This window comes from Jatropha curcas, chromosome 5, assembly GCF_041381405.1.
Source record: "Jatropha curcas cultivar XTBG-Jc1 chromosome 5, XTBG_Jcur_1.0, whole genome shotgun sequence".
Classification (NCBI taxonomy): domain Eukaryota; kingdom Viridiplantae; phylum Streptophyta; class Magnoliopsida; order Malpighiales; family Euphorbiaceae; genus Jatropha; species Jatropha curcas.
Window position 1 is genome coordinate 1,128,959 of NC_143155.1, and position 13,362 is coordinate 1,142,320.

Here is a 13,362-nt window from a genome sequence, read left to right on the forward strand (position 1 = left end):
ATATAAAATATTATTTAATTCGTTGGTTAAATTGGGGAGAGGATGCCTTAGTAACTAAAAAAAAAAGAGTTAGAAGGTGAGAAAAGAGAAAATAAATAAATCCCACCAACTATTTCTGAACTCTAATTATTCATTGGTAGTGTTCTTCTCTTCTCTATTTGGTTAAGTTCTTCTTTGCCTTAAAATTTAACATTTGCTTATTAAGTCCTCAAAAACCTTTTCGATGTCTTGATAGCCCGCGGCATTCCGTTTTTAAATTTCAAGTATTTGGTAGTGTTCTTGTTTGGTTGCATTCGGTTTGATCAAGTATCCTTCCTACTAGGTTTGGTTAGAAAATCGGCCCAAAATGGATTGAACAAACAGAATGCTTAGAGGTAAGCAAACTTGGGAAAAACCGAAAAATTGAACCAAACTGAATTATTTTCAGTTATTTATTTGATTTTTTTTGAAAAGAAGTTATTTATTTGATTATTTGGTTTTTGATTTTGATTTTCAATTTTTCATAATTAAGTTTTCTGTCATTATAAAATATTTATTTGTTAAATAAAATTGAACCATTTGATCGAATCAAATCAATCAGTTTAATTTGATCACGAAGAACAGTTATTTTCCATCTGTGCGGTTCAGCTCGGAAGCGAACGGTACGTTTAAACACCCGCAATGATAGTCGTCCGAGGTTGGGGCTTTGGAAAAGATATATGGGACCTGTACGAGGCAAAAATGTCATTTTGTTCACTCTCAGTCATAACAGCGTCGCCGTTTTAAACAATCACTAATCCATCGTTTGGGCTGTTTTCGGTTCTCAGTAGCAGAAGATGTTTTTCCACATAGTATTGGAGAGGAATATGCAATTACATCCCCGCTACTTCGGGCGCAATCTCCGCGACAATCTCGTTTCCAAGCTCATGAAAGATGTTGAAGGAACGTGCAGGTCATGGGTTGTTTCTGTTTTGGCTTCCCTTTTTTACATTACAAATTTTCAATCAATTTAATAACAATCAAAATCTTCAACTTTTCATGGGATTTGGAGAAATTAATCAAAACCCATCTCTGAAATTGAAGGTTTTCAATTTACCAGGAAACATTGAATTCTTAAATAAGATTTTAGTTTTAGAGAAGAGTTGATGTGTTCCTTATGAGAGTTCGATTTTTGCGCATGTGAAACTAGAAGAGAAGAATTGTTAGTAGTTTTGGGTCCTTAGTTTTATTTGCTTGGCACTAGAGAAAAACTCAAACTTTCAACCTGACTTTGCTTATTTGTTTGCTTGGATTATGACACTATGTCTCTTATGAGTTATGACTCTAGACAAAGCCTGCATATTTGCAATAACTGAAAAGGAATTGAAGTAATGGTGCTACTAGTGATATCCTAGAACGTAGTATTTCTGGTAATTGATAATGTTATTCTGAGAAATCAAGGTTCCTTGGCTTAGCTATGTAGTCTCAGAAGAAAATTTGGGAAGAAGCCAGTTGGTATATAGGGAACTTGTTGTGGAACGTTCCAATTTTGATCCATTTCTGTTGCAAGATGCTTAGATGAGGTGTATTTGTTGCTAGATTTTGTCATGTTACCTTAACTGAATAGCCTTCATAACCTGCAATTCAAGAGAGGGGCTGATGAAAAGATTTATTCTGTTATTTTCATTCTGCATTAGTTGATTGGAAATCTGTCCTTCAAAAAGGGGCAGTGGAAGTGTTCTCCATTGTGGTTTAGCTCAAATTTCAGATTTTTTATATGGGAACCTAAAATGAAGTTCTGAAATACTTGAATCGTTCTCCACAAAGCAATCCCTTGCTCTTCAGTAGATGAATTATTTTGTGGATGAACATCATTCTTAATTGTTGGCATTCCTGCAGTGGTCGGCATGGCTTTGTGGTGGCGATAACGGGCATAGAGAATATTGGTAAAGGGTTGATCCGAGATGGGACAGGATTTGTGACATTTCCAGTGAAGTATCAGTGCATTGTGTTCAGGCCATTTAAGGGTGAAATTTTAGAAGCTGTTGTTACCATGGTAAACAAGGTATGTGCTACTCTTTTACCAATCTAACTCTTTTATGAAATTATAATTGTGAATTTTTCCACTGTAGCCAAATTTGTGATTTTATACATAAACATGTCAGATGGGCTTTTTTGCAGAAGCAGGACCAGTTCAAATTTTTGTTTCAAACCATGTAAGTACTGCACTTTACTTGAAAGTTCTTTTCCTAGAGGATTATGAACTTGTTAAATTACCCTGTCTTGCAAGAGTGTTTTTTTTCCTTCAATTGTATCTTTGTCATTTGATTATATAGATATGGGAATTGCTTAAACTTTTTGGTTAGCATGTAGGATATTAAGAAAATAAAAGCTATAATTTAATTTATTGCAGTACTTTTGTTTGGCCTTGTTGTTTGGAGTTTGTAACTTTCAGAAAGCAAAAAAATGAGAGTAGGAAGAATTTGTTTTTGCCAATCTCACATTTTTTGTTAGCAATAAAAAAATATTTTTTGTTTAACATTAGGATAAAAAGGAATGTAACAGTTGTTGTACGTAAAACTTCAGTTTTCAGGTTTTTTTATATGTCTGCTTTAATAATACAAACTCTAGACGTTTTCATTTGTGTCTTGGGATAGAATATTACAAGTAAAAGTTGAATACTATAAGAAAAGGGTTTTTGTTGCAAGGAAAATTGGAAAGCCATTATTGTTCCTAATACTTCTATATCTATCTATCAGTACCATTTATTGGGTGTATGATAGTAAAATCCTATTGTATTTTAAACCTATGTCATGTCCTAAATGTAGTTCACTTATATTCAAGTTTGTTAGTTTTCCTATTATAGTATTATTTCTCTACTCTATTGGATGTATTATTCCTCTTAGTCTATATCTCTCTGTCAGTACCACTTATTGGGTGTACAATAGTAAATTCCTATTGTATTTTAAACCTCTGTCATGTCCTAAATGTAGTTCACTTGTATTCAAGTTTGTTAGTTTCCTATTATGGTATTATTTCTCTACTCTACTGATTGCATTTACATACGCAAACTGTTAAATGTATCTTCCATACATGCAACTTAACGTTTTCATCTTTTGTTGTAGCTAATACCTGATGACATGGAGTTCCAATCTGGAGATATGCCAAATTATACAACTTCAGATGGATCAGTATGCTTTGCTTTGAACCTATTCCGAATGTGAATCTTTTCTTTTTTTTTTTTTTCTTCCTGGCCTGTTTGACAAACTTAAACTTGTTATTGATGTGTTGCGCATCTTTTCAGGTTAAGATTCAAAAGGATAGTGAAGTACGACTAAAGATAATTGGGACTCGAGTTGATGCTACAGAAATTGTATGTTCATAAATCTCGTGTTTTATTTCTGGATATCTTGCTACTTTCTCTCATCAGCCATAAGCTCAGATGGAATATCTGGACTAGAATTATAAAGAATTTATGCTCTTTATAACTGGGTTATTGTTGCCATCTAATGAGAATTATTTTACAAAGTTGAGGAATATAATTTCATTTTAGTGGACGTGATATTATTTGGAGAATTAGTGATATACATCTAGGTTATATAAATGAAAATAGTCTGTTTCACCCCTAAAAAACTATTTATTTTGGAATTCAATGTGACTACATCTAATATTTCTAAATTTCAAATTTCATTTATATTGAAGAAAGGGTAGGCATGATCTCTTAACCATTTAAAATTTTATTTCGCAGCGATCAAAATCTAGAAATTCTCATTGTGTTTCTTTTTTTTTGTGTTTTTCCTTCTTTTCTTTGCAGTTCTGCATCGGTACCATAAAGGACGATTTCTTGGGTGTGATAAATGATCCAACAGGCGCTTAGTGGAGTTGTTTACAAGAAAGTAGAAACTTCAACTGCATCAAACTGACCTTCTTGCAATGTATTACTGCTTACTGTATAGTTTTAAGGGCATTAACATTGTCTCGACCTGCACATCAAGATGTAATCTAGTGTTAAGTGCATGTAAGATCTGATAATAGAGTCAAGTTTGAATTTCCTTCCCCAATGCTTAAAAAGAGAGAAAAAAAACGGTGTCTTGGACCTTAAGAATTACTGGTTTGAATCACTGTAGTAGATTTCTTTTCCAGGTAATTGAAATTAGAAACTGGAAATCTTTCTTTATTTTCAAGCTTAGTACTAGTCGTAGACTCTACTGAGTCAAGCGACACATCGGTTGCATCAAATTTTATTACTGGAACTAGGATTTACCAAAATAATTTTGTGTTTTTAAGAAAATACATTAATATAATTGAATTATATAAAATTTTATAAAACTAATTTGTAATTGATGTTTGGTGTTCTTTTAAGAACACAATTAAATCAAATTTTATAATTCATATATAAATTTTGAAGTTTAAATTAATTTATTCCAATCAATCAAAACTGTGATGAAAAAACCTTGGATAAAACGCAAACTGTTAAACTAGTGCTTTGCTTTTATAAAATAAAAATTCTAAAATTTGCTACTGCTATTGTGTATTATCAACACTTTTTTTTTACTGCAGGGACACAATCTGTTTTAATAACTGTATGCATCGTTAACGTTTCACCAAATGTTAAAAAAAGAAAATGTTTCATAATTCGTTCTATCAATCGAGTCAAAACACTAAATTCGATGTGAAAATATAAAATATTACTCTCTACGTTTCAAAATATAAATTATTTAAAATTTTTACAAAGAGATTAAAAAAACAGTTAATTCTTCTAAATTATATTTAAAATCATGAGCAATTTGATGAAATTATTATTTATTTCAAAACCAAAGATAAATTATAAAATATAATTATTATATCAAATATAAATATAAATATGGGTAATATTAGAAAAACAATCACCGGAGTAATTTGATATGAGTTCAACATTATAAATTTTAGAAAAACATTTTTATATTTTATATATATATTTTTAATTTTATAAATTAAAGTGGTTAATTAGTATAATTTTATTTATAAATTGAAGTGTTGGATAAATTAAAATAAAAATTCTACTGAAGCAACAAAGAGGAGTGAATTTATGTACCCCAAATAAAAAGCCATGGTCTGTAACTAGTAATATTCATAGGTAGACGGTCAAAATCATCTTCGATCAGTGAATCCACAAAATGCTAATGGACGAAACAACTCTGCCTCGCCGCGGTTCTCGTTTCTTACTGCAAAACCCTTAAGTCTCTCTCTGAGCCTCTGACCCTCTGACCCTTAAACCCTAATTTTAGCAACAATGGCAAAAATACTCCACTCGTAACAAAATCTCACTATCCCCTATCTCTCTCTCTCTCTCTCTCTCTCTCTCTCTCTCAATGTTAACTGCTATTTCAAGAATGAAGTCACTAATGGCTCCACCATTTTCACCCATCTGCAGACCCACATCTTCTGCCCTCTTCTTCTCTTTAGCCTCTAAATACAAATTTCTCTCATCTCCCTCAACTCTTAAAAATGTCAACTTTCTCCCCATTAAACCTCCTCCTCCTGTGCCAATATTTCCAATTCAAAATCGATGTCTACAGTCTAAATCTTCTCCTTCTTCTTCATCCGGCGAGATTCATGTCATAGTTGGCCCTATGTTCGCCGGAAAAACCACCACGCTTCTCCGTCGCATCGAGTCTGAGAGCAGAGATGGCAGGTATGACTTGGTTTTTATAAAAATCTTAACTTTCCCTTTTTATGTAATGTGCTCTTTGTTTGTTTTTCATGTTATGTGATTGTTTCTAACTCTTACTTCTTTTGTATTTTTTTATGTTGGTTGCTCGATGTTGTTACTTTATTGTTAATGTTAGATGCTTTAGAACACATCTAATGCTCTAATGAATTGCCAATTGATTTTAGTTTGTGGGTGAGCTTTTGACCCTGATTTTTTTTTTTTTTTTTGATGGGATTATCACTGGTTAGATATTGCCAGGTTTCAGGTTAATAACATGCTTCAATTGGCTAAAACTTTAAAGGGTCTTTGTTTATCGGGGAGGATGAGTGAAGCTGTGGGACTATTATGGCGTACGGGATTAGAAATGGATCACAGGACCTATGCCCTTCTGTTGCAAGAATGTATATTCAGAAAACATTATAAAAATGGAAAAAGAATTCATGCTCAAATGGTTGTCGTTGGGTATGTTTCCAATGAATATCTTAACACTAAGTTGTTAATATTATATGCGAAATCAGGGGATTTAAAGGCTATGCACATGTTATTTGATAAGTTGATGGAGAAAAGCTTGATTTCTTGGAATGCTATTATCGCTGGATATGTGCAGAAGGGGCTTGAAGAATTAGGTATTAGTTTTTATTACAAAAAGAGAGAAACTGGTCTGGTACCGGACCAGTATACCTTTGCATCAGTTTTTAGAGCTTGTGCTGCATTGGCAACATTGGAGCATGGCAAGAAAGCACATGGTGTCATGATAAAATGTCACCTAAGCGAAAATGTTATAGTCAATAGTGCTCTCATAGATATGTACTTTAAATGCAGCAATCTCTCGGATGGGCATAAGGTCTTTAGTAAATCAGTAATCAGGAATGTTGTTACCTGGACTTCATTAATATCTGGGTATGGCCAGCATGGAAGAGTTTCAGAGGTTTTAGAATCATTTCATAGGATGAAAGATGAAGGTTTCAGACCCAATTATGTTACTTTTCTTGCAGTCCTTTCTGCTTGTAGTCATGGAGGTTTGATTGATGAAGGTTGGGGTTATTTCTCATCAATGAAGAAAGATTATGGAATCCAACCTAGAGGGCAACACTATGCAGCCATGGTTGACCTTTTAGGCCGTGCTGGGAGGTTACAAGAGGCTTATGAGTTTGTTCTTAATGCACCTTGTAAAGAACACTCAGTTATATGGGGGGCTTTGCTTGGGGCTTGTAGGATTCACGGGAACATGGACCTAGTAAAGCTTGCATCAAAGAAATACTTTAAATTGGATCCAGAAAATGCTGGCAAGTATGTGGTATTGTCCAATGCATATGCCACTTTTGGGTTTTGGGACAATGTTGCAAAGGTTAGAAGTATGATGAGAGATTCAGGAATAATGAAGGAGCCTGCTTATAGCAGGATTGAAGTTCAAGGGGAGGTGCACTACTTCCTAATGAGTGATAATTCTCATAGAAAATTTGAAGAGATATGTAGGACGATTATTGAAATGATGGGAATTCTAAAAGATTCTGGCTATGTTCCTGATATAAATGATCAATAATTCACAAAGGTAATCAATTATTACATTTTAAATCCAAAAACTCATTACTGTTTTCAGCTGAGCTTTTATTGGACTTTGAGGCTTAGGTTGGCATTTTAAGGCACAGTTCTTTGTGTGTTTCCCATGCACAGTTCATAGGCTTTACTTTATTTATATTTTTCTTTCCCATGTTAAATGCATATACCTTCTTATGGTCATGCTTGTTCTGATATACTGTTATTGCTTAGCAGAACTCTGAGGTAAGCTTTCTTTTTAAGCCATGTACTTTCCTGATTACTCTAAGGTCCATTTTAGTGTTGTAGGCTTGTAGCATATGATAATGAGTGTAATAATTTGCCATATAAGTCCTAAATAACTTTTATTTTAGGTTTAGTAATCTAAGTGAGAGAAAATGAAATGCTTATGATTTGAGCAGTGCTTTATATTTTAGAATTCATTTTTTCCTTTTCACATTTTTATGCAGAAATGTAGCAATCATAAAATCAAACAAGGACACAAGATATGGTTTGGATTCAATAGTGACACATGATGGGTTGAAGTTACCATGTGTGGCACTTCCCAATTTGTCGTCTTTTAGACAAAAATTTGGTGCTGATGCATATGAACAGGTATCTCCATGGAAAAAATATGATGATTTATATTATTAAGAAAGATATTGAAAGGATGTTTTCAATTGTTAGTTTGAATGTGGACTATCTCATGTCATTAAGTAGTTAGTATTAACTTTATTTCTGTTGTAAGTTAAGCATATCTATAACTGCCGCTACAGCTCATGTTAAGAAAGAAGCTATTAGAAAAGTTCTGATTGCTGGATATATGTGCGCATCATTCTTGCTAGTTTCCTGAGCTTTCAGTGTAGACTTGGTAATATTAACTCACCAAAAGCTTATGTTGACAGCTGGATGTAATCGGTATTGATGAAGCTCAATTTTTTGAAGACCTGTATGATTTCTGCCGTGAAGCTGCTGATCACGACGGAAAAACTGTAATAGTTGCTGGTCTGGATGGTGACTACTTGAGGTTCGCTTCGGACCTATTATTCACTATTCAATTAATCCATGATTTTGTTGCTTAAAATCACATTACAATATTCTCGGATTTCCTTTTGATGGTGAATTAAATATTTGCTGACAGGAAAAGTTTTGGTTCTGTGCTTGATATAATTCCTCTTGCTGATTCTGTGACCAAGTTAACTGCACGATGTGAAATTTGTGGAAGTCGCGCTTTCTTTACCTTGAGGAAGACGGAGGAGACGCGGGTAGAACTCATTGGTGGTGCTGATGTGTATATGCCTGTATGTCGACAGCACTATGTCAGTGGACAAGTAGTCATTGAAGCTGCTGCAAGAATAGTTGTAGAATCTCAGAAGGTGGAGTTTGGATCTTGCGTGTAGCTCAGATTCTTCTTAATTGGACGCAACGATTTTAATTAATATGTTGTTTTGTGGTTATGGGTATGCCGCTATTAGATCAAGTAGAAAAAAGATTTCTTTCGATCCCCATTATAAGTTGAAAGTTTTAAATCTGTGATTAATATTTTGAAAATAATACTGTACATACACAGGGATTGGGATTGATAGTCCTCCCTTAAAGGGCTTTTCACCCTCCTCAAACGGGAATAAATTTGGAAATCAAACCAAATTAATCTGTTCGGTAGGCATTGGTTTGGTCAAATGATTCGGTTTATTCAGAAAATAAATGTTTGAAATAACCATTCCAAAGACCAAAAACTAAAATTATAGAAGATTTCAAACTGAATCCAAAAACCGAACCAAAATTTGCTCACCCCTTGCGCCATGTAAACTTGGGGAGATAGATGTTAATATATAATGTGGCATGTGAAACATAGTCACGATATATTCTTAATGCAGATGAACAAAGAGTCCGTTCACAACTTGAAATGGTATGAAGGCAGTTCAACATTTTGTTTTTACTGGGTGATAGAGCGCTTGTTATAACAAAGGGAATCTGCAGAAAAGCATTCCTTTGAAACTTCTCATAGCATGCAATGTTTCAACATTGTAACCCAAAAATGTATCAGAGAGTAATAGTCAGAAAGAGAAAGCGCAACATTGCAGAAAAATTGTCGTATTTTCACAGTACAGTCACAAAGCGATCTTGCTTCATTCTTATGAGGTTGTTTTCAATGTTCTTCAAAACTGGTTTGTAGCTGCAGGAAATGAAATCAACTTTAGTTTGTTCCGCAATGTCTAAAAACTTTCACCTTCAAATTGAGTTTGTAACCTAAAAGGGATATTAGAGAGAGAGAAAGTAGACTGCTTACAGGCGTGTAAGACCATTATATGCTTGTGTGACTTCTTGTAGTTTTGCTGATAGCTGCAGGACCTCTGCAGACAATGCTTCTGCTCTGTTCTGTTCCTTCGCAAGTTCTCCCTATAAATAAAGAACAGCCATAAGTTGAAAGCAAACTGGTGGATGAAATCAGAATCTCGTAATGATGTCAACGTTAGTTTGCTCATCTTGCAAATGGTTAAGCTGAGGAGCTGAAACAAAAGAAGAGGTGTAACAGAATTTGTTAGGAATAAAAGATCCCATCTTTACTAACCTTGAGGTAAAAAATTTCTGTTGAACCTGTCTCGTTTATCCCATTGCTATGTCGTTCTGCTGAAATGAACATCTCCCTTTCACCTGAAGAAAGCATATTGGCCTGTTCTGTTCTCATCTTAACAAGAACTCCACGAAGCTCTTCATTTTGCTTAAGACAGTCTTTCAACTGTAGAAGTTAAAGTGAGATTATTCATCAAAATAAACAAGATAAGTGCAAATTAGCAAAATGCAAGAAATGATAACAGAAACAAAATTGACACTGTGAAAGATTAGCACATCACAAATCAAGTAATCAGAAAACTAACTTCAAGGTTAAGCCCATTTCACAAAAATTGGAGGCAGTGTCATGCATGAACTACCATATGCAGCAAAGAAAACTTATATAACAAATTTATTAATAAATTGATTATCCATTTGTGTGCCTGGTTTCAATTAAACTACAAGAAGAAAGTACTGCACGTAAGTTAATAGTCCATGATTGTAATATTTTTGGAATGTCTACCATTTCGTACAACATATTCCAATTTACTTTCTAGTTTATTTTCTCCGATTCAACTATAGCTCAGATCTCCATTTTAAGTATCACATGAAGTCATTATTGACAAAAGTAACTTCTTAGTTGTGGAGTTAAATGATGCACAAAGGCATCCCACACTTCGTGACACAATATTTGCTAAACTAGACCTTAAACTATACAGAAATTTACCTGATTCTCCCATTGCTTTGCTATGCTTATTGCCTCTTGATAAGAGGAAGAGAGATTAGAATTTTCCTCAAATAGCTTCTCTATCTCTGTAGATTGTGAATCAATCTGTTGACAAAATTATTTCAGCAATGTCACCTTGAGACAGCAGATGAAATTTTAAATTCCATCGACATTACTAAAAGAAAATCAAGCAAATACTTTACCTCCTTTAAAAGTTTCTGTCTGCTACTCTCCAATCTCTCAACTGCTACAGCCATATCATGCAACTGCTTCTCAAGTTTCTCCTTTTCCTCCTGCAAGGAATAGAACATCCATCAAAACAGTAATCCAAAATCTTAGCCCACATTCCACCAACCATTAGTTAACAAGGGATCAAGAGTTGATAAGCAATGGTTTGGAAAAGGATATTGATGAGAAAGTAGATAGAACATGAAACCACAACTATATTAGAAAATGTTGCAAGCATGTCATGATTGACAAATGTGAATGCCAAACTAATGAAAATAACAACAAAAGATTCTCTTACCACTGAAAATGCCTTTTGAGCCACTTTTTCTGACAATTCTTCTGTGCAAAACCAAAGAGAAAGCGACTTAGAAAAAGCAAATCAAACTGATAAAGACAATTGTGAACAGTCAGTGCGTGATTCTTTGTGTGAGATAGAGACCACAATTTCAAGGCTCCCAAGTTCCAAAAAAGTTTCTGAAGGGATGTACCAGGGGCTTTTCTGGATATAGCCACAAGTTTCTCTTCCAATTCCTGCTTTTCAGACAGAAGGGTGGAAACCCGGGCTTGCTCCTCCACCAACAGTTGTCGGTCTTGTTGCCTCAATGATAACTCTTGCTATAAGTTCGGAATCACAATGAGAAATACATACCAAAACTCCAATAGGGAACAAAGAAAATGATTCTAACCTGCAAACTAGACTTTAAACTAGCCAACTCATGTTCCAAGCTTTGTAATTGATCTGGCAAAATACCAGCGGACGTTGTTCGACCAAGTGGATTACTCATTGCTTGTTGCTGTATAGAGTTTAATTCTGCTCTCAAAGCTGCCGCATCTTCCTCAGCCTACACTAAGAAAACTAATGAGAATATAGGAACTGAGCTGCTACTATATAATCACCAGGATCTGGTTGCATACTCTGTATTGTTCTTCTTCTGCTTCTTTTAGACGTTTCTTAAGGGTGCGAAGCTGGGCTGAAAGATCCTCCTATACTAAAATATTAGATGTGAGAGTGAATAATGAAAGAAAAGGAGCATAAATATAGCATGGAAGGAAACAAGTAGTGAGCTAATAATACCTACCCGTGCAACAACCGCTGCATCTTTCTCCATAGCTACATCCTTGAGTGCTTTTCTTAAAGATGGAACAGTATTTTGTTCCTGAAAGTCACAAAAACCCCAAAAACCGTTGGATCATGTGGTAAAGTACATATTTAGAAGTTTTGCTGCCAAACACACCATAACAAAAGGAATGAGTTAAGGGGGAAAAAAGGTTCATTACTTTACCAGATCATTTATGCGCTTTAGTAATGATTCATTCTCAACATCCTTTGTTTGAAGCTGAAGCGGTGAGAAAAACAAAAAAAATTTCTCAGCTTGATGACACAATATAAAAGCCATTCTTCAGCGTTTAACTGCAACCAAAAACATAAAACCAAATTTACACCCATACCTTCAAGGATAACATCTTGTTGGTTTCCTCCAGATCTTCATTCTTTTTCAGTACATCTTTAAGCTGCGATACTAATCCGCTAACATCAGTCTGCAAAAGCCACTAAATGTTAAGATGACTACTACGTCCACAACTTGGCGATTCAAATCAAATGTCTTTATAAATGCATTGCGTCCAGTAGAAAGTGTGCCCAATCCCTTAATACCATGAGTTACAAACTTAACACATGAAATGGAAAATTCAATTATCTTCCTTTCTTTACAAAAATTATTAATCAAGTTCACAAAAATTCACACATTTCTACAATCCTAATTTCAGATTTCACTCATCGTAGGAGAACAGCAAATTCGAAATACGAATAATAATAACTCACAGAAAGTTGAATTCTTACCTCAGAAAGTCGATTTCCGCTTTCTGATTTTCTAATTCCTACGTTATCTGCCCAGAAACATTTCAGGGGGAAAATAATTAATATAAATTTGATAAAAAAAGATTGCATCAATCAAAAAGCAAAATATTCTCTGAGTTAATTTTAACAACAACAAAGGCAAAAAGAGATATTAAACAAAGATACCAATAGGGATTTGAGCTTTGGTGAGATCTGGTCCAGAAGATGTTTTGCTTAACCTCTCTGCTGCTCTCTTTTGTCTAATATCTTCCAACTAAAAAAGAAACCAATATGATATCAAATGAAGATCCTTTTTTCTCCCAAAAAAAAAAAAAAGGGAAATTAAGAGAAAAATCACATATATGAAACTTACATAAAAATTTTCATAATTAAGTGAAGAAAAAAAAAAACAAACATGCTAAAGAGAATGAATAGATGAGTACCGTTCGTCGACCTAGAGATGCGTGATGAGACTCCATGGCCAAGAGAAAAGCAATTCCAATGGATGAATTATCTTCCTCTCTCTTTGGCCTCGATTTGGAATTTTCTCTGCAGAGGCTTCAAACTGGAGGAGACGATGAATGAAAAAAAGCTTGTAGGTTCAAAAAAGCTAGAAATTTAAACTGCAATTTGTAGACGCAATTAACAATAATTTAAGCAGTGTGCCAATTCAGTGTCTGGGTGGTGTAGTTGGTTATCACGCTAGTCTCACACACTAGAGGTCTCCGGTTCGACATTGGGCTCAGATAATATTATGCAATGTGATAATTAATTATAATTTTTCCTTTCTTTTTTTTCTTTTTTTTTTAACTAAACAGGCAGAAAATAATT

General features: G+C 34.2%; 3 protein-coding genes across 6 annotated transcripts; 2 read left to right on the forward strand and 1 right to left on the reverse strand.

Moving 5' to 3' along the window:
• Positions 1-675: 675 nt before the first annotated feature.
• On the forward strand, positions 676-4,135 carry LOC149495977 (DNA-directed RNA polymerase II subunit RPB7-like). Of its 2 annotated transcripts, none has more exons than XM_089720966.1 (6): positions 676-931; positions 1,858-2,023; positions 2,124-2,174; positions 3,084-3,178; positions 3,263-3,331; positions 3,773-4,135. In XM_089720966.1, exons 1-5 carry the CDS (start codon positions 816-818, stop codon positions 3,294-3,296), a joined length of 462 nt encoding a protein of 153 aa, XP_089577092.1. In that variant the 5' UTR covers positions 676-815; the 3' UTR covers positions 3,297-3,331; positions 3,773-4,135. The 2 variants fall into 2 exon arrangements, with proteins under 2 accessions (XP_089577092.1, XP_089577091.1); XM_089720965.1 differs by having other exon boundaries at positions 683-931; positions 3,084-3,149.
• Positions 4,136-5,054: 919 nt separating this feature from the next.
• Positions 5,055-8,643, forward strand: LOC149495978 (thymidine kinase a-like). 2 transcript variants are annotated; one of them, XM_089721668.1, is made up of 4 exons: positions 5,079-5,632; positions 7,657-7,801; positions 8,092-8,213; positions 8,328-8,643. In XM_089721668.1, the coding sequence occupies exons 1-4, from the start codon at positions 5,310-5,312 to the stop codon at positions 8,584-8,586; spliced, it is 849 nt and encodes a 282-aa protein (XP_089577794.1). In that variant the 5' UTR covers positions 5,079-5,309; the 3' UTR covers positions 8,587-8,643. The 2 variants fall into 2 exon arrangements, with proteins under 2 accessions (XP_089577793.1, XP_089577794.1); XM_089721667.1 differs by lacking the exons at positions 8,092-8,213; positions 8,328-8,643 and adding an exon at positions 5,909-7,202 and having other exon boundaries at positions 5,055-5,632; positions 7,657-7,794.
• A 518-nt stretch (positions 8,644-9,161) lies between these two features.
• Positions 9,162-13,146, reverse strand: LOC149495979 (myosin heavy chain-like protein). 2 transcript variants are annotated; one of them, XM_089721670.1, is made up of 15 exons: positions 12,975-13,146; positions 12,718-12,805; positions 12,535-12,581; positions 12,144-12,233; positions 11,978-12,031; positions 11,774-11,851; positions 11,610-11,678; positions 11,381-11,536; positions 11,183-11,309; positions 10,993-11,030; positions 10,670-10,759; positions 10,467-10,571; positions 9,759-9,926; positions 9,477-9,586; positions 9,162-9,362 (listed from the first exon to the last, which is right to left on the reverse strand). In XM_089721670.1, the coding sequence occupies exons 1-15, from the start codon at positions 13,008-13,010 to the stop codon at positions 9,287-9,289; spliced, it is 1,332 nt and encodes a 443-aa protein (XP_089577796.1). In that variant the 5' UTR covers positions 13,011-13,146; the 3' UTR covers positions 9,162-9,286. The 2 variants fall into 2 exon arrangements, with proteins under 2 accessions (XP_089577796.1, XP_089577795.1); XM_089721669.1 differs by having other exon boundaries at positions 10,993-11,033; positions 12,975-13,143.
• Positions 13,147-13,362: the final 216 nt, after the last annotated feature.